Source organism: Carcharodon carcharias, chromosome 8 (genome assembly GCF_017639515.1).
Source record: "Carcharodon carcharias isolate sCarCar2 chromosome 8, sCarCar2.pri, whole genome shotgun sequence".
Classification (NCBI taxonomy): Eukaryota; Metazoa; Chordata; class Chondrichthyes; order Lamniformes; family Lamnidae; genus Carcharodon; species Carcharodon carcharias.
The window spans coordinates 148,071,239-148,092,404 of NC_054474.1; the positions used below are offsets into that span (position 1 = coordinate 148,071,239).

General features: G+C 45.8%; 1 protein-coding gene across 3 annotated transcripts in view; it reads right to left on the bottom strand.

Moving 5' to 3' along the window:
* Window positions 1–1,766: 1,766 nt before the first annotated feature.
* sec16a (SEC16 homolog A, endoplasmic reticulum export factor) overlaps window positions 1,767–21,166 on the bottom strand; it is a 68,422-nt gene continuing 49,022 nt past the window's right edge. The window contains exons 21-31 of one of the 3 annotated variants that reach the window (XM_041194233.1): window positions 19,108–19,199; window positions 17,640–17,687; window positions 15,709–15,888; window positions 14,631–14,702; window positions 13,400–13,456; window positions 12,168–12,291; window positions 9,089–9,223; window positions 6,460–6,548; window positions 4,302–4,367; window positions 2,731–2,805; window positions 1,767–2,337 (exon numbers count right to left, since the gene is read on the bottom strand). In XM_041194233.1, the coding sequence (XP_041050167.1) occupies window positions 2,269–2,337; window positions 2,731–2,805; window positions 4,302–4,367; window positions 6,460–6,548; window positions 9,089–9,223; window positions 12,168–12,291; window positions 13,400–13,456; window positions 14,631–14,702; window positions 15,709–15,888; window positions 17,640–17,687; window positions 19,108–19,199 (1,007 nt within the window). In that variant the 3' untranslated portion in view covers window positions 1,767–2,268. Of the gene's footprint in view, window positions 2,338–2,730; window positions 2,806–4,301; window positions 4,368–6,459; window positions 6,549–9,088; window positions 9,224–12,167; window positions 12,292–13,399; window positions 13,457–14,630; window positions 14,703–15,708; window positions 15,889–17,639; window positions 17,688–17,991; window positions 18,395–19,107; window positions 19,200–21,166 lie in introns of those variants that run through there. The other 2 variants (XM_041194234.1, XM_041194235.1) reach the window with 2 other exon arrangements.

Sequence of the window (21,166 nt, forward strand, 5' to 3'; positions counted from 1 at the left end):
ACTCAAGTTCTGCTTTCCTCATTATTTCTGGTCAGAAACCTCATATCAAACAACCCTACGCCAGTCAAGAAAGTTCACCTCGTCAAAACCGTTTGATCTGAACAAAAGCAAAATACCATAGATGCTGGAAATCTGAAATATAAACAGAAAATGCTGGAAATACGCAGATTAGGCAGCTAGGAGAGCAAAATAGTCAATGTTTCAGGATGACAGAACGATATTTCTCCCTATAATTTTCAACCTCTATCAGATATCTTACTAAACTTGTTTTCTTTTAAATGCCCTCATTTACCATAGCTAAATTCTTTGCAAAGCAACTAATCTCCTCAGACCTCCACCACAGCTTTGGCAACTGTCGCAAGTTCAGGAAAACTTTGGGCAACAGGCCCACCTGCAGCTTACCCTGTCCAGGTGTTAACTAGACCACAGTGCAGCAGGATTTTAAAGGGGTAGTGAGCTTAATGGCAGTGTGATCACTGGCTCTTAACTGGATCAGCTACACAAATACTGTGGCAACAAGAGCGGGTCTAAGGCTGGGAATTCTATGGAGAGTAACTCACCTCCTCACCCCGTGTCCATCATCTACAGGGCGCAAGTCAGGAGTGTGATGGAAAACTCTCCACTTGCCTAGAGCCGCACTCATCAACATCAGACAAGCTCAACAGCATCCAGGAAAAAGAAATGCCACTTGATTGGCACCCCAGCCACCACCTTAAACATTCACTCTCTCCACCACCGATGTGCAGTGGCAGCAGTGTACATCTTCTACAAGATGAACTGCAGCAACTCAACAAAACTGCTTCTATGGTACCTTCCAAACTCGCAACCTCTAGCAGCAGATGCATAGGAACAGCACCCCTTGGAAGTTCCCCATTAAATCACATGCCATCATGACTTTGAAATATATCGACCGTCTTTGGGTCAAAATCCTGGAACTCTGACAGCATGATGGGTGTACCTACACAACAAAGACTGCAGCGGTTCAAAGCAGTGACTCTCAACCACCTTCTCAAGGGATGAACAAAAAATGCTGGTCTTGTCAGTGATGCCCACATCCCAAGAATAAATTTAAAAAAATAACAAAATGCAGACTGGGCAAGAGGTTGAAAGTGTTCCAGAACGCAAAATATTTTATTTCCTTTCAACAATTTACAGTGTGCATCCTTAACACAAGAAAATAAACTTCTCAGGTAAGAGAAGAGGTCTCTGAATCTGAAATACTCTGCAATCTACACAAGGGAGGGTACTAAACTACAGGAGATAGGGGGTGCAGGATACAGTTAAAGACAACTGACACTGGGGGAAGAATCACATTACATGAGAACCTTGAGATCAGCAGTTTCATTCTGTACAAAATTATCCCCAAATTACACTGCATCGCCGTGGCAGTTTGGAACATTGCAGTATGACAGGCAATTGGACACAGCACCTTTAAGAATACTGTTTAACTCATGAGACACATGGAGGGGCTGATCCTGAGGGGACCAAAGCTCCTCACAGCTTGTCTGGGTGTTCTCTCCTCTTCCTCCCATGTCCCATCGGATCTTCTCCCAGAATAAGAGAAAGATAGCATCGATATTGCACATGTTAATATTTATTCACACAATCCTCCAGATATTTTAAAGTATTAATGTACAACAGGTGGGTCTGGCTATACAATACTCTCTTACAGCAGCCTTTTATATATATTACCTAAATACAAATCATTAGGGACAATCCTTCTAATATTTTTGTCCCTTGCCTCAATCCCCACCCCCCCTCCCCCGCACCACCAATGCTCTTCCCACACAAATGCACTTTGCTTGTTTATAACTGAACAGTTTCAGCAATCAAAGAATGATTTGGTGCTGGGCGTCTTTCTGGGCATGCCAGGATCTGGTTTACGCCCATTCTATTGCGCAATAATGCTCTGACATTTACAGTCACTTTAAGAGGGTGTGTGTATTTTTTTATACCATGTTGCATTGTAAGTTCAGTCATGTAGCTACAGCTCCCGTTAAGCTTGGTTTTATTATTTAACTGGCTAAGCCTGGAATAAAGAATTACATTTCACACATCTTCAGTTTTTAGTCCCTCGGCCCTTCTCAAAGGGTTTTGCAATGCAGTAATTACCACATTTCTAGAGGCCCCTTCAAGGGAAAGAACTATTTTCAAAAACACACCGCTCCAGTTTAATCACCTGTAACTGCAAATTTCACAGCAGGTCACCTGCACCGTCCCCATTAAGGGTTACAATTCCATTCATTTCAGAGTTCATTCTAAGTCTCTTCACTTCAACGTTGGATACTTCCTTTGTACAAATCGTCCAGGTCGAGGGGCTGCAGTTCCGGCCGAGGACTATAAAGCAGAGGTCACATCACAATTAGTAAATGGGAGGGGAGAAGTCAGGCACAACACCGTCCCCTCCAGGACAGGTACAGCACGGGGTTAGATACAAAGTAAAGCTCCCTCTACACTGTCCCCATCAAACACTCCCAAGGCAGGTACAGCATGGGGTTAGATACAAAGTAAAGCTCCCTCTACACTGTCCTCATCAAACACTCCCAAGGCAGGTACAGCACAGGGTTAGATATAGAGTAAAGCTCCCTCTACACTGTCAAATATTCAGTGTATTATTTTGCAGCATCTCCAACACACAATTGTAGAGGGGATTGACATTCACCACAGGTTTAAGCAGAATATCATGAAACAGAACTTTTTAAAAAAAATTAAAAACTACTAAGTACTTACTTGGGTGAACTGGGCGGGGTTGTAAAACTGAACAGCTCCAGATGCAGGGCCATCATGTACAGGCTGAGGGGCAACCTGGAACACAGACATTTAACAAATCAGCATCAATAATATATCACAAGACATACAAGGAAAGAAAGCCTTTGCATTTATATAGCACTTTTCATGAACTCAGGATGTCCCAAAGCACTTCACTACCAAAGAGGTACTTTCAAAGTGCTGCTGTAATCTTCAGAATGTCCTTGATTCAGTCTCAACTGCAACAGAAACAGACACTGTCATGAGCAGCACACTTGCCTTTGAACGTCATGGGTTCAAGTCTTGATTCCAAAGACTTCAGCACCAAATCCAGACTGACATTCCCAGTGCAGCGTTGCAAGAGAGTTGTACTGTCAGGGCTGCTGTCTTTTGGATTCAACATTAAAATGAGACCTGGAAAAACTCAGCAGGTCTGGCAGCATCGGCGGAGAAGAAAAGAGTTGACGTTTCGAGTCCTCATGACCCTTCGACAGAACTTGAGTTCGACTCGAACTCAAGTTCTGTCGAAGGGTCATGAGGACTCGAAACGTCAACTCTTTTCTTCTCCGCCGATGCTGCCAGACCTGCTGAGTTTTTCCAGGTAATTCTGTTTTTGTTTTGGATTTCCAGCATCCGCAGTTTTTTTTTTGTTTTTATTATTAAAATGAGACCTGTCTGCCTTCTCTGGTCAACTTCATTGATTCCACAGATGCTATTTCCAAGGGGAGCAAGGGAGTTCGCCCCAGTGTCTTGGCCAAAGTTTATCCCTCAACCAACATCACTAAAACAGGCCATTAATATTTTGCCATTTGTGGGATCTTACTGTGCATAAATTGGTTGCCACATTTACTAAATTACAACGGTGACTACACTTCAAAAGCACTTCATTGGCTGTTAAGTGCTTTAGGATATCCTGAGGTTATGAAAGGTGCTATAGCAATGCAAGTTTTTTATTTTAGGGAAAGACAAAATTACGGGATCAGCGAAGTTATATTTTCCCTGATGGCCCAGCTGGTTTGGTTCACAAGCAGTTCAGGATATACAGACCACGCAAGGTCTCCATTCACTTCCAGGACGGTTAGCTGGTCACAGTGTGTCCTGGTGCCTCAATCAATCCTAGTGCCCCTAGTTTGGAGAAGGATGAGCCAGGAGCCCTGCTCCTGATCAACTTCCCACTGAGTAGATGGGATGCATGGAATGGCAGCAAAGACAGAATTCAATAGCCGAACAACCCTCTGTGATATAGGCTGGCACAATAAAGAATAGTCATTGTGGTGAGTCTGAAGCCAACTTGTACCTCTGGAGCCCCAGCCCCACTGAAAGTAGCCAACTTCAGCACAGGAGGGGAAACAGCGACAGAAAAATGAGAGAAAAGGCCAGTTTTAAACCTAAATAAGATTTTTTTGTTTTAGAGACAGTCGATTGAACAAGTAACAGAGGAGATGGGACAGCAAGAACATCGCAAAGTCAGAGAAGCTGGCTACTTGGTGGGAAGAATGAGTCACTTTTTTTCAACAATAAACCTGACAATGTTTAGCATTGATATTATTTACCTCTCCAAACTGCAAACTGTCTGGCTCAGGCGGTGATGAATCAGCATTTGGTACCGGGTTAAACATCTACAAAAGGAGAAGCAACATGTTAAATACTTGGAATAAGTTTAGTTTTTATCTCATGAGCTCCTTCCTCTTTCTGTGCCAGGTTTCATTCTCCTATTGCTGGGCGAGGGCAGAATGATCCTGGTCTCCACCTTAGTGAGTGTGCAGAGTTGGGCCAGTGAGAGATTTGCCCACAATGCTGCCACTGCTCAACAGCCTGCCATTCCTGGTTGTTTGGGTCTGCAGTGTCACAGCCATCAGTGTGTGCCTGGCTCCTGTGAAAGCTGCACCCCAACGAGACCAGAAATTGAGTGGGGATAGGAGAACAAAAAACATACATAAGGGATAAGGAACTCTCAGATAGCGAATATCAGTCCCAAGGTTGAGGCTGGATTGTAAATTAGGGTTCGTTTATCTCGAAAAGAGAGGCCTGAGATGTGACCTAGTAGAGGCTTATAACATTTTGAAAGGGTTTGACAGGGTAGAGCAAGGGTCTGCAGTCTGTGGTTGTTGAAGGTCTATCATCTCAGTTCCGGGAGTTCCTCAGGGTAGTGTCCAACCATCTTCAGTTGCTTCAACGACTTTCCTTCTATCATAAGATCAGAAGTGGGGATGTTCACTGATGATTGCACAATGTTCAGCACCATTCACAACTCCTCAGGTACTGAAGCAGTCCATGTCCAAATGCAGCAAGACCTGGAATATACATGCTTGGGCTGACAACTGGCAAGTAACATTGCCACACAAGTGCCTGGCAATGACCATCTCCAACAAGAGAGAATCTAACCATCAGCTCCTGACATTCAATGGCAATACCATCTCTGAATTCCCCACTATCAACATCCTGGGGGTTGTCATTGACCAGAAATTGAACTGGGCCAGCCATATAAATACTGTGGCTATAAGAGCAGGTCAGAGGCTATGAATTCTGCGGCGAGTAACTCACCTCCCAACTCCCCAAAGCCTGCCCACCATCTACAAGGCACAAGTCAGGAGCGTGATGGGATACTCCCCACTTGCCTGGATGAGTGCAGCTCTAAAAACACTCAAGAAGCTTGGTACTATCCAGGACAAAGCAGCCCATTTGATTGGCACCCCATTTACAAACATTCACTCCCTCCACCAGCGATGAACAGTGGCAGTGTGTACTATCTACAAGATGCAGAACTCACTAAGGCTCCTTCAACAGCACCTTCCAAACCCACAAGCACTACCATCTTGAAGGACAAGGGCAGCAGATAGATGGGAACACCACCACCTGGAAGTTCCCTTCCAAGCCACTCACCATCCTGACTTGGAAATATATCACCGTTCCTTCACTGTTGCTGGGTCAAAATCCTGGAACTCCCTCCCTAACAGCACTGTGGGTGTACCTGCATCACAGGAACTGCAGCAGTTCAAGAAGGCAGCTCACCACCACCTTCTGAAGGGCAATTAGGGATGGGCAATAAATGCTGGTCTAGTTAGCAATGCTCACATCCCATAAACAAATTTAAAAAGTGAAGGACTCAGGTGTGGCTCCCAACCTTGGTTGATTTAACTCATTTTCACGGTATTTAAATAGTTTTTTTTAAACTTCTATTAACATTATGCTCATGGAAAAGTTTCAATTAACAGCTTTTTTGTAAGAACGTTTAAAATGTTGTTGAAATGTGTCTTAGTCATGTTTTTCGATATTACTGGCATGAGTTACAGCATTGTGGCTCTTAAGATATTATGTTTTGACTAAATTTTAAAAATGAATCTTGTTATTAAGATTGCCAACCCCTACAGTATACATGGAGATGGTGTTTCCACTTGTTGGGAAAGGCCAAAAATAGGATCTATAAATATGATAGTCCCTAATAAATCCAATCAGGATTACAGGAGAAAAATGTCTTTACTCAGAGCATGTGTAACTCACTATCACAGGGAGTGGTCGAGAATAGCACAGATACATTTAAGGGTATAAACACAAGGGAGAAAAGGGTAGAGGGATTTGCTGAAAAGGTGTGATGCTGAGGGGTTGGAAGGGTATTGTATGAAGCATACATGCTAGCATAAGACTAGGTGGGCTGAGTGGTCTGTTTCTGTGCTGTACTCACTATATAAACGAGACAATGCAGACTGGTACCTGGGGTTGTGCACTTCCCTCAAGGTTTGTCTGTTCCATGGGTTGCGAGCTCTCTGCTGGGCTTCCTTCAGGAGGCTGAGGTCCCTCACCTATCAATACAATAAACACAAGTATTTTGTATCTGTTTGCACAGTAAAGGACACAGAGAAACATCCCAGGAATAGAAAATCAAGAGGCAAAAAGGAGGGAGGAGCTTAAAAACTATCACTACAAGAGAAAAAGTTCTAGAAAACTAAAGGGACTGAAAGCTGACAAGTCCCCTGGATCACAGGGTCTAAAAGGAAGTGACTGCAGAGACAGTGGATGCAATCTTCCAAAATTCCCTAAATTCTGGAAAGGTTTCAGCAAATTGAAAACCACAGACATAACATCACCTTTCAAGAAAAGTTGCGGAGCTGGGGGTGGGAGATAGAAAGCAGGAAACTATAGACCAGTTAGCCTAACTCTGTCATTGGGAAAATGCTGGAATCCATTATTAAGATGGTAGTAGCAGGACATTTAGAAAATCATCATAAAACCATGTTGACACTGCCTGATTGTGTGAAAGGAAAATTGTGTTTGGCAAATTTAAAGTTCTTTGTGGATCTAATAAGCAGGGTGGATAAAGGGGAACCAGTGGATGTGGCGTGTTTGGATTCCCAAAAGCCATTTGATAAGGTGCCACATAGAAGGTAACTGCACGGGGTAAGGGCTCAAGGAGTTGGAGGTGATATATTAGCATGGATAGAGGATTGGCTACCTAACAGAAAACAGTCAGGATAAATGAGTCAATTTCAGGTTGGCAAACTAACCGGTGAAATACCACAGGGGTCAGTGCTGGGACCTCAACTATTTACAATCTATATTAATGACTTGTATGAAGGGACAGCTTGTATTGTTGACAAATTTGCTAACGATACAAAGATAGGCAGGAAAGCAAGTTGTGAGGAGAATACAAAGTGTCTGCAAAGGGATGTAGATAGGATAACTGAGTGGGTAAAATTGGACAATGGGAGTATAAAGTGGGAAGACATGAGGTTGTCCATTTTGGCAGGAAGAATAGAAAAGTAAAATATTATTTAAATAGAGAGACTGCACAATGCTGCGGTACAGAGGGATCTAAGCACACATGAATCACAAAAAATTAGCATGCAGATAATTAGGAAGGCAAATGAAATATTGGAAGGGGATGCAGTATAAAAGTAGGGAAGTCTTGTTACAGCTGTACAGAGCATTGGTGAGACCACAACTGGAGTACTATGTATAATTCGGGTCTCCTTCAGAACAGAAAAACTTGCATTGGAAGCAGTTCAGAGAAGGCTCACTAGGCTGATTCCTGTAATGAAGGGATCATCTGAAAAAGAATGTTGAGCAGGTTGGGCCTATACCCAATGGAGTTCAGAAGAACGAGAGGTGATCTTGCTGAAACATTTAAGATCCTGAGTGGGGCCTGATAGGGTGGATGCTGAGAGGATGTTTCCCCTTGTGGGGAATCTAGAACTAGGGGACATAGTCTAAAAATAAGGGGACCCCCATTTAAGACAGACTTGGAGGAGGAATTTCTTCTCTCAGAGGGTCATTAGTCTTTGGAATTCTCCAACCCAGAGAGCAGTGGAGGCCTGATTATTGAATATATTCACCGCTGAGTTAGACAGATTTTTGATCTGCAAGGGAGTTAAGGGTTATGGTGACATGGGAAAGTGAAGCTGAGGCCACAATCTGATCAACCATGATCTTGTTGAATAGTGAAGCAGACTCTATGGGCTGAATGGCCTACTCCTGCTCCTATTTTCATATGAAATTAGTGTTTCATCTCTCTCTCTGACTGGCAGCATGATTCCCAGAGTCTGAAGGGCTGACCAAGACCCAGGGTGGCACTGGTCCCAACTGAACACCATCTGGCTCAGTTGACAGCACTGTCACCACTGAATCAGAAAGTGGCAGCATCGAGTCCCATGCGCCATGATTTGAGCCCATCAGGATGGATACCATTGCAGAGGACTTTTCTGTCCTTCACCCACTAAACCTCCTCCTCCACTGCCCCCCAACCCCTCATATCTTCCCCCTCATTTTCCAACCATGTGGGTCATTGCTCAGCGGGTTGTAATCTCACCTCGGAGTCAGAAGGTCATGAGTTCAAGTCCCACTCCATGGTTTGAACACAATCTAAGCAACACACTCCCAGCGCATGACTGAGGGAGTGCTGCACAGTCAGACGTGATACCTTGCAAAAAAGATGTTAAACTGAAGACTCATCCACCTTCACATGTGGAATTAAAATATCTCGTGGTGCTACCCAAAGGGTAGGGGAGCTCTCCCCAATATCCTGGCCATTATTATCACTCAAACCACAAGTTAAAAGCAGGTTATCCAGTCATGATCACATCGTTGTTTGTGGGAGTTTGCCGTGTGCAAATTGGCTGCCATATTTCCTACATTACAACAGCGACTACACTTTTTAAAAAGAAAAGTGCTTTGGGATTTCCTGGGGTCATGAAAGACACGATAGAAACGCAAGTCTGTCTTTATCAGGGGTCTCACCACCTCTGGAAGCATGAGAATCCTGGGGGGAAAGATGCGAAGAAGGAATGTGTTACAATACTGACACTGTGACGAGCGTACAGCCAACTGTGGCAGCCACCCACCATACCTGGCATCGGCACAAAGAGGTTGGTGGGGATAGGCATCGGTGCCAGGGGTGCGAATAGGTCCACAGGGGGTAGCAGAACCCCACCAGGCCGCGTTCCACTGGGATTCAGGACATCCACATACCGGGCCTTCGTACCTATGTGTGGGGGCGGGGGAGAGAAAGAATGCAAATCAGTTAAACAGGATTCAGAAGAAGGTATTTTTCCGACAAGGACAGATTTAAGGCACTCTGTAAAGTAGAAACTGGAGGAGCTTAGAGATTTAGGGATCCAAGTACAGAAATTACTAACAGCTATTGGGCAGGTACATAAAACAAATATAAATTTAAAAAATGTTGGAGAAACTCAGGTGGTCAGGCAGCAGCCGTGGAGAGAAACAGAGTTAACGGTATTGATGATAGGTCACTCGACCTGAAGGGTTAACTTTGTTTCTCTCTCCACAGATGCTGCCAAGCCAGAGTTTTCTCAGCACTTTTTGTTTTTCTTTCAGTTTTCCAGCATCCATAGTATTTTGCCTTTGACAAAAAATAAGCTAGATTATCTCATAGGCTGGAATACAAAGTGAGGAAATGATGCTTCAATTGTACAAAATCTAGCTTTTTTTAATCCATTCATGGGATGTGGGCGTCGCTGGCTGGGCCAGCATTTATTGCCCATCTCTAATTGCCCTTCAGAAGCTGGTGGTGAGCTGCCTTCTTGAACCGCTGCAGTCCATGTGGTGTAGGTACACCCACAGTGCTGATGGGGAGTTAGTTCCAGGATTTTGACCCAGCGACAGTGAAGGAACGGAGATATATTTCCAAGTCAGGATGGTAAGTGGCTTGGAGGGGAACTTCCAGGCGGTGATGTTCCCATCTATCCGCTGCCCTTGTCCTTCCAGATGATAGTGGTCATGGGTTTATAAGGTGCTAAGGAGATCCTGCAGTGCATCTTGCTGCTACTGTGCATTGGTGGTGGAGGAAGTGAACATTTGTGGAAGGGGTACCAATCAAGTAGGCTGCTTTGTCCTGGATGGTGTCGAGCTTCTTGAGTGTTGTTGGAGCTGCACTCATCCACCAGGCAAGTGGAGAGTATCCCATCAAACTCTTGACTTGTGCCTTGTAGATGGTGGACAGGCTTTGGGGAGTCAGGACGTGAGTTACTCATCGCACAATTCTTAGTTTCTGACCTGCTCTTGTTGGCACAGTATTTAAATGGCTGGTCCAGTTCAGTTTCTGGTCAATGACAACCCCAGGATGTTGATAGTGAGGGACTGAGCAATGGTAATGCCATGAATGTTAAGGAACGATGGTTCGATTCTCTCTTGTTGGAGATGGTCATTGCCTGGCACTCATGTGGCACGAATGTTACTTGCCACTTGTCAGCCCAAGCCTGGACATTGTCCAGGTCTTGCTGCATTTGGACATGAGCTGCTTCAGTGTCCGAGGAGTCACGAATGGTGCTGAGCATTGTGCAATCATCAGCGAACACCCCCACTTCTGACCTTATGATGGAAGGAAGGTCCTCGATGAAGTAACTGAAGATGGTTGGGCCTAGGACAATACCCTGGGAACTCCTGCAGTGAAGACCTGGAGCTGAGATGATTGACCTTCAACAACCACAACCATCTTCCTCTGTGATGTTATGACTCCAACCAGCAGAGTTTTCTCCTCTGATTCCCATTGACTCTAGTTTTGCTAGGGCTCCTTGATGCCACACTCGATCAAATGCTGCCTTGATGTCAAGGGCAATCACTCTCACCTCTGGAGTTCAGCTCTTTTGTCCATGTTTGAACCAAGGCTGTAATGAGGTCAGGAGCTGAGTGGCCCTGGTGGGATCCAAACTGAGTGTCAGTGAGCAGGCTATTGCTAAGCAAATACCGCTTGATAGATAGCGTTTTCCTCACTTTTCTGATAATGGAAGGTAGACTGATGGGGCGGTAATTGGCCGGGTTGATTTGTCTTGCTTTTTGTGTACAGGACACACCTGAGCAATTTTCCACATTGCTGGGTAGATGCCTGTGTGGTAGCTGTACTGGAACAGCTTGGCCAGGGGTGCAGCAAGTTCTGGAGCACAAGTCTTCAGTACTACTGCGGAATGTTGTCAGGGCCCATAGCTTTGACCCCATCTGCAATAACTATGGGACCACACCTCAGAACAGGGTCTTGGACAGGATGCAGAGCAGATTCACCAGAATGTTACGCGGGGTGAGGGGGGGGGGGGGGAAGTTAAATTATAAGGACAGGTTGCACAGACTTATATTCCTTTCAGTATGGAAGATTAAGGGGTGATCTAATTGACATGTTTAAGATGATTAAAGGATTTGATGGCATAGAAAGAGAGAAACAATTGCCTTGGGGTGCGGGTGTCCAGGAATAAGAGAGCAAAACCTTAAAATTAGAGCCAGTCTGTTGAGGGGTGATGTCAGGAAGCACTTCTTCACACAAAGGGGAGTGGAAATCTGGAACTCTCCCCCTCAAAAGGTTGTTGAGGCTGGGGGTCAACTGAAAATTTCAAAAATGAGAATGATAAATTTTTGTAAGGTAAGAGGATTAAAGGTTCTGATGAAAGGTGAGAGGATGGAGCTGAAGGTACGGATCAGCAATAATTTCATAGTACAGCAGAACAGGCTGGAGGAGCTGAATGGCCTCCTCCTTTTGCCATCTTCCTATATGTACATAAATATTTTAAAAAGCAGTGGCTATAGTTTGTCCAATATTGGGCTCATCCGCTTGTGGGATGTCAGAGGGACGGAAATTCTTCCCTCTCAGGTGAACTTAAAAGATCCCATAGTACAATTTTTAGGAACAGAGAGGTTCTCCCCATTGTCTTCGCCAATATTTAACCCTCAACCAACATCACCAAAATCAGATTGTCTAATCATTTATCACATTATTGTTTGTGGGATCTTGCTGTGTGCAAATTGGCTGCCGTGTTTCCTACGTTATAAGGGTGGCTAGAGCCTGGAAATATTTCATTGGTCGTAAAGTGCTTTGTGACATAACAAGGTGGGGAAAAACGCTTTAGTAATGGTGGAGAGAACGCACGCACGAGACATACACAGCAAGGTTGTGAGAGAGACACATTGAGCCGAAACCTCACCTGCTTTCATGGAGAATCTGTTCCTGGGCGGAGGACCACCCCCGAGTACAGGTGAGGTAGTGGAACTTGAGGCAGTGGTAGGGGCAGTCACTGGGAAGCTCGGCGGCGGAGGAAGAGGCTTGCTCTGCAATGACACAAGCGATGTTACTCCAACATTCAGCAGCAGGCCGCTTGCTCAGTTCAGCTCCAATTTGGGTCAGAAATTCCCTCCTTCCCATACCAGGCTGTACCTTAAGCCTCAACAAATCCCTTTTCCCACTTCCCCACACCCTTCCCAACCTCAGGGAAGTTCTAGACCCTGAATGGGCCATGTGTGTCTGCTCTTGCCATTCCCCACATGGTGAACTGCTGCCTACAGTCGAGTTGCCGTGAATCATCGGCAGGGCCAAGACAGATATTCCTGTTCACCATAGTATAATTCTTCTGCTCCCGTCACACTCCCTCCCTCCCAACCCCCTCCAGCTCCCGTTATGCTCCGCACCAACCCTCACCCCTGTCACACTACCACCCCCCCCCCCCACACCCTCCCTCAGCTCCTGTTATCCTCCCTCCCACCCCCCAGCTCCTATGTCCAACCCCAACACCCCCCACCACCCCCCCACTCCTGTGTGTCTCACATACACACACTCTCCTTTTGGTTCCATCTTTCTCTGGTTGTACTCTCTAACGGTGGGTTACCTTGGGATAGCCCAGTCATTTGATAAGTTTTACCGGTCTACCCAGATAGCGAGTGCCAGCAAGATATGGCAGGGGGGAGATCACAGCCTGATCCCCATCCTGTCCTCAACTGTTGCTGACATTATCCAGCAGTAGTGATAAGGCACCGAGCCGAATTGCTCTCGCTATAGCCCAGATACACTGAGCCCAAATGCAGCACAACCATCTGCACGCTGTTGAAAATAAAAACGTGGTTCTCAGTAAAAGTGACCACAAAGCTGTTGGATTGTCATAAAAAACCCAACTGGGTCACTAATGTCCTATAGGTCCCAGTCTGGGACTATATGTGACTCCACACCCACACCAGAGTGGTTTATTCTGAATTGTCCTTTGAGATGGTCAGGTTGTACCAAACCTAATACCAGTGGGTCAAGGTGGCAACTCAAAGCATCACCTTTGCAGGGCAACCAGGGATGGCTAATAAATGATGGCCCTGTCAGCGACACCCACATCCTGAGAATGAATAATAAAAATATTCGGCAGGAAGCCGGAGAACGTCTGGACTCGATGCTTACCTCCTCCTCGGGTTCGTTCAGGTTCACCCATCGCTGCTTCTTCTCATCCCACACAATCTATGCGTAAATCAGAAGGCAAAGAATTCAAAACAACCCAATCCCCAAGGGCACAGACTCTTTCTGAGATACGGGGTGTCTGATTGCCCTTGGGCACCTCACCCAAAACTACACTTCAAGGCCAGGAAATTAAAACCCGCTTCCAATCCTACACTCATCAACACTGGAGCCATTTGTGCCTCAGGGTCAGAAGGTGGAGGGTTGAAACTCTCCACTGCAGACATTTCCTGGCAAGTAGAGACTGGAATTCTGGCTCTGAATACAGCAGGATTCTTGCATCCAATAGGCATGAGCAGCTATGCCCTCAATTTTATTGGTCCCCACAACCCATATAACTCACGCAAATGGCAGAATTAGCTCACATCCACCCAACATCCCCACTATAGGTTGGGATAAAGATGGTTACAGCCACAGAAGAAGTAGCCACATCACAGCCAGTTCACAGTCCACGAATCCTAACTTCACACTGTCCAATCACACCATGTGCAAGGGAAGAGTATGAAGATAGAAAAGCGACTCCAGCCTGTGTCATGTATAATGGCAGTCAGGTGCTTCACTGGTGACAGATCAGCTGTGATCTCATTCAATGGCAGAACAGACTCAAGATGTTAAATAGCCTACTCTAATTCCTCTGCCGGGTGCCAGGGACTGCTCGAGATTGAAGATCAAAAGCTGCAAGCAAAGTTGTGGGCTCTTCCGTTCATAACCGATACAGAAAGTAGATAGCCCACGTTAGACTGCAGATCGCTGCCGGAGTTTATTGCTGTAACTTACGTGAAACTTAAAAAACTTGTTCTGACTCTCTCGTTTTTGCCAGTCTGTTGAGATAAGGTGGTTCAGGGCACGTGTCAGATTACAGTGTCAAAATTGTAGAACACCATACCTAACACCAAGGCATGAAGACAGCCCAGCAGCACCTCAGGGCAATAAATGGCAGCCAGAAAATAACTTTAAAAAGGGAGAGGATGCCAAAGATTCAGGGAAATAACTGTTCACACATTGCCAGCAAATGAGTTCAGTTGCACCGGATATTAACAAGAGTGAGCTAACACTCGGCACCTCCTCCCTTGGAGAGGCAGTGTATCACTGTGCACGTAACTGATCTCTGTAGATGTGTCCTGTGACTGGCATGAGCAGTGCCCACCACCCCGCTCTCCCTTCTCAGGTCACTCACCGATTTATTTTTGTCGTCTGGTAGATGGGCTTCAGTCTTCCTGCTGGGCCGTAACCAGCTCAGCCAGCCACCCTGAGAAACAAAAAAAAATACATTAGTGGCTTTGCCATGATGGAGAGAGATGTAGGGGTGGGGGAGGCAGGTGGGGTAATATCCTGATTCCATACCCAGGGGACAGACTAATCCAGGCTGTACCTGTCCTGGGAGTGTTTGATGGGGAGAGTGTAGAGGGAGCTTTACTCTGTATCTAACCCCGTGCTGTACCTATCCTGGGAGTCCTACAAGGGATATGCTGCATTCCCTGCCTGAACATCCTGCCAACATATGATCAGAAAGTCTCCTGGTGTGGCAGTTCTTCCATGTGGCTTCTGCAGCACCTCATTGCTGAATGAACACAGCACTGATGAAAGCAGCCAGGGGAGCATGGACACTTCAGCAACACCAAGCTCACTTCAACCTCTTCCCCCTGCCCAGCAACCCCACGAGTAGGAGCACTTGGTACTTAAGATCAGTAGATACTATTACCTCCAAACACCCATCCTGACTTGGAACATATCACCCCCCTGTTCCTGTGGTGTTGCTGGGTCTTAGCAACTTGCAGCACAGGTGATGGTCCTTCGGCCCATTGCGCTCTGCCAGCTCTTTGAAAGAACTATCCAATTAATCTCAATTATCTAATTTGTTTTCAAAGTTACGATGGAATCTGCTTTCACAGCCCTTTCAGGCAGTTCATCCCAGATCGGCATAAGTAAAACAGTTAAAATAACTTTCATCTCCCCACCCAGTGCCTTTACCAATTCACTTCAATCTGTGCCCCTCTGGTTACTGACCCTTCTAACACTGGCAACAGTTTCCTCTTATTTGCTCTATCAAAACCCCTCATAATCTTGAGCACCTCTATCCAATCTTCTCTCTAAAGTCAATACCCTGCACTTTACCAACTACAAGGAAAGGAGCCAAGTGTCACAGCTGTAGGGTAATAATGGGCAATAAATGCCACTGCTGCCTTCACCCCAGGAAGCAGTATCAAAGGGATGCAGCCACCCTGTGCACTCCCAGAATCCGCTGGTTTCTTCACCTTTGTCTTTTTGTTCTCGGGTTCCTTTTGCCTGGGTTCCTTTATTGTCTCCGGGGCTGTGTTGGCAATGGGCTCTGGCTGAGGTGGAAGTGATGACTGGTTAGCTGCTGAGGGATGCCTTTCGCGGCCCATGCTGTGGGTAGATGACTCAGAGGTGGTTCGTGAGCGTCTCCCATAGGGCTGAAACAAGACAGTTCTCCATGAAAACATCGCAGGCGCACAGAAGCCGAGTTCTTGGCAGCAATCCCACTGATTGAAAACCCATCTTGCCCTCCAATTAAACATCAGCAATCCACTCCATTATTTGACATAAACCAGGAGACCCACTGATTGGAATACATCTCAAAAGGTTTAAAACTCTCCTCTCTCTGTGGGCTGTAAGGGGAAGAGAAATGCTTGTACTGATCTGTCTCAACACGACATCAAAGCATTCCACTGTGCTTCATAACACATAATTTCCCAAGCCCATCCTCCCCCACCAACCCTCAACCAAATTGAGCTCTGGGAGATCAGTTGAAAATTTCAAGAGTGGGGTTGATAAATTTTTGTTGGGTAAGGGTTACAAAACCAACTAAAAGATAAAATGGGAGTTAAAATACAGATCAGCCAAGTTGAACTGAATGGTAGAACAGGCTCAAGGGGCTGAATGGCCTCCTCCTGTTTCTATGAAATGAAGGCAAACAACCACCCAATACCTGCAACATCCCATAAATAACATGGTAATGAGCAGCTTCACTTTTGATGATATTAGTTAAGAGAAATGTTAGGGAAAGACGACTTTGGACCTATAGTTCCCAAAGGTGCCCAGCATGGTGGGGATGGGGGGGACTGGAGGAAGGGGATGGGGGCGACAGGGAGTCCCTCATCTCATGTCAGAGTTTACAACAAACCCAAGGAAATGGATTGGTCAACGATTCCATTATTGTTGTATCATGTGACTACCATGAATGGTAGATGATGAACTTGATTGACCTTTTTTCTGCCCAGCGATTCCTGTGTTCCTCCAGGAGAACTCCCCGTTCCTGCCAGCTCAAACATTGCCAGAGGGTGGGGGCAATTTTTAACACCTGCCTGAACAGTGACACAGGGTCTGAAAGGACTGTGAACTTGTAATGCATTACCAAAATGCTGATCATTCAGCAGTAACAAAAACTTAGGGAAGTCACTGGGATGTCTGGTGGGAGCAATGGAATTGGCACAGCACAGTAATGAGCGTCAGAGACAGGGACACTGCTTAGAGGCCACAATCAGGGGTGAAAGGAGGATAGGTTCTGCTGCCCAGTACCAACCTCCCTCACGCTTCAAGATAAGTTTTTTACTTTTCTCCCACCCACCCTTTTCATCAAATGCTTCATCTTTCACAGAGAGTGAGGATTAGGGAATGTTCACAGCACTTGGTATACAGCACATGATTCAGTTATCCACCCAAGGAGAGAGGGAAGTGATAGAGATAGCCCTGCAGCAATTCCAAACTAATCCCACCTACCCAGCTTTGTCCCCACAGCCCCAGATAAAATAGAGGATTGTACACCTACATATGCTTTGACCTGCTCTAATCTGGAGCAGTGTGCAGAAGCTCACACCTAACCATTAATGGAGTGAGATCAGGGCAGTCACCAGGGAGAGCCCAAGGCGTCACTGTACTCCCGCACCCGATCCCTTCCCCCAATCACTGCAGACAAAGTGAGAACACTAGTGGGACGCACAACACGCCCTGTGATCCTATGCCCATGCAAAGACTGTTAGCAAATGTACTCGGGGATCAAAACTACAAGTGTTAATGATTGAATGGCACAGAGCAAGAGAGGGTGGGAAGGGGAAAGAGAGGGGAGGGAGAGAAAGCACTGACCACCACCACCAAATGAGTACCAGTTAAGAATGGGAAGGAAAGCACCAGGACCCTAACACAAAAGGCATCAGGTATTGCGTACCATGTGCAAAGACGATTGAGACGTTGACCTCGATCTTCTTCCAGGGGCCTGGTTCAGACACAAACGTTCAGCCGTGTTAACCTTATGCTGCTGCACAAACAGTTAAGCAGGCTCACCTTCATATTCAGTCAGTGTGGTATACGCTACGCAGCCCAAGCACAAGCCCAGCGCAACTTGCCAGCATCCCAAATGTCAATTCTTTTGCACAGTTGAAATAAAATCTCACCCTCGCTATAGATCAAATGAAAGCAATTTCTTGCTGTGCATTTAATCTAATTCTCAATACACAACTTGCTAAAATTAGTGTTAGGTCTTCCCCCTGATGAGAGCTCACCGTGTGGATTCTGCATTGCACGGGGCTGCTCCAGGGAAGCTCCTGGCGGTGACACCCCCAGGCCGGAGAACTCGGTGGGGGCCACAACACCCTCAGCTGTGATGCATTCTACAGTCAGAAAGCCTGCTGACACTAGCTACTTAGGCTCCAATAAAGAATGGCCACTTGGCTGTGGTACTGGCTAGGCTGTGGACAGTCATCCAGCAAAAACAGTGCCTTTAGGAGACCCAAGGAGCAGGCTGGGGAAATGAATCCTCTCCCCCTGAAGAGGGATTAAGTGTCTGCATCCTTAGCGAGTTAAAATAACAGCAGTGTTGATCAGAAATCCAGCCAAACCCTCACGAGTGCTTGTTCGCACACCCGGCAGTAAACCAAGCCTGCAACAGGAACCTGGGACTGATAGCATGGAGCCAGCTGAAGTCTGTAATCAGAGATCATCATATGCGGCCAGTTAGAAAAAGCAACAGTTTAAAACAGACTGCAACAGCTAAAGTAATGGAATTCACTTCAGTTAACACCTACAAGATTTAAAGATATTGCATCAGGTCCATATTTCACTACATCCTATCCTCAACAATCAGCTTCAGTCATATTCACCTACTCAACAGAATTACACCAACAGCACATTTTCCCACAGGGTCAGCTGGCACAGCGGTACAGACAATGTGGGGTGGGGGAGGGAATGCACCGCCAAGATAGAGAACTCAGCCTTGCACTAGGAGCTCGCACCCCACACAGGTAACCCTCTGACATTTTCCTTTAGTCGGCCACCTCTCACACGGAGTCCAACAACACAAACTGTGGCCAAAGGGGGTGCAACACCAACAGCCCCTGCCCCCTACTGCAGGGGGTGGAGTATGAGAGGTCCACACTCACTGTGGATGTCAGTCTATCGGCAGATGCTCGTGGGGTCTTTAACAGATGGGTGACCACCCCCTCTCCCAGGGATCCTAGCCTCAGTGCACCAATTTAGTATTGCCCAGCCAAGGTCCATGCAGAAAGTCTTCCACACTAAGGACCAGAGGAGGATTTAACAAAGCAATGCACACTCGACTGAGTGCAGAAAGGAACTGACATACTTCCCAACAGATTTTAAACCTAGGGTCATTTGGAAATGAATCCAGGCAACATTACCATTTTGGCCATGTGATCGTAGAAATCCTGCTGTCCACTTTCCCCAAAGCTGTGTCTTTTAGGCGACATCTGGTGGTTGACGGAATTGCATTCTGAAGAATCGGGGAAAGGAAGAAAATGACCACACAGGAAGGCATAAACGGTTTTTGCCCTCTCACCGAGTTCTTTTCTTAAATAAAGAATGGAAGCTTACACTGCAAGAGGGCAGTTGACCTATCATGTCTGTATTGGCGTTAAATGAATCCAAACTAATCCCATAGCCCATACCCCTGTATCAATCCCAAAATTAATTCCACAGCCCATACCCCTGTATCAATCCTTAATTCCACAGCCCATACCCCTGTATCAATCCCAAAATTAATTCCATAGCCCATACCCCTGTATCAATGCCAAAATTAATTCCACAGCCCATATCCCTGTATCAATCCCAAAATTAATTCCACAGCCCATACCCCTGTATCAGTCCCAAAATTAATTCCACAGCCCATACCCCTGTATCAGTCCCAAAATTAATTCCACAGCCCATACCCCTGTATCAATCCCAAAATTAATTCCACAGCCCATACCCCTGTATCAATCCTTAATTCCACAGCCCATACCCCTGTATCAATCCCAAAATTAATTCCACAGCCCATACCCCTGTATCAATCCCAAAATTAATTCCACAGCCCATACCCCTGTATCAATCCCAAAATTAATTCCACAGCCCATACCCCTGTATCAATCCTTAATTCCACAGCCCATACCCCTGTATCAATCCCAAAATTAATTCCACAGCCCATACCCCTGTATCAATCCTTAATTCCACAGCCCATACCCCTGTATCAATCCCAAAATTAATTCCACAGCCCATACCCCTGTATCAATCTTTAATTCCACAGCCCATACCCCTGTATCAATCCCAAAATTAATTCCACAGCCCATACCCCTGTATCAATCCCAAAATTAATTCCACAGCCCATACCCCTGTATCAATCCCAAAATTAATTCCACAGCCCATACCCCTGTATCAATCCTTAATTCCACAGCCCATACCCCTGTATCAATCCCAAAATTAATTCCACAGCCCATACCCTTGTATCAATCCCAAAATTAATTCCACAGCCCATATCCCTGTATCAATCCTTAATTCCACAGCCCATACCCCTGTATCAATCCCAAAATTAATTCCACAGCCCATACCCCTGTATCAATCCCAAAATTAATTCCACAGCCCATATCCCTGTATCAATCCTTAATTCCACAGCCCATACCCCTGTATCACTCCCAAAATTAATTCCACAGCCCATACCCCTGTATCAATCCTTAATTCCACAGCCCATACCCCTGTATCAATCCTTAATTCCACAGCCCATATCCCTGTATCAATCCCAAAATTAATTCCACAGCCCATATCCCTGTATCAATCCCAAAATTAATTCCACAGCCCATACCCCTGTATCAATCCCAAAATTAATTCCACAGCCCATACCCCTGTATCAATCCTTAATTCCACAGCCCATACCCCTGTATCAATCCCAAAATTAATTCCACGGCCCATACCCCTGTATCAATCCCAAAATTAATTCCACAGCCCATACCCCTGTATCAATCCTTAATTCCACAGCCCATACCCCTGTATCAATCCTTAATTCCACAGCCCATACCCCTGTATCAATCCCAAAATTAATTCCACAGCCCATACCCCTGTATCAATCCTTAATTCCACAGCCCATACCCCTGTATCAATCCCAAAATTAATTCCACAGCCCATACCCTTGTATCAATCCCAAAATTAATTCCACAGCCCCATACCCCGTATCAATCCCAAAATTAATCCCATAGCCTATAACCCTGCAACAACCCCAAACTACTCCCACTCTCCATAACTCTATATATCAATCCCAAAATGAACCCCACTACCTTGCTTTGTCTCCATAGCATTGTCTCCATCAATCGCACTGCCCCGTGACACTACTTAAAAAGCAGCAGGGTGTCCTCCCCAGTGTCTTGGCCAATATCTACCCCTCAACCAATACCAAATGATCTGGTCATTATCACAGTGCTGCTGATAAGATCA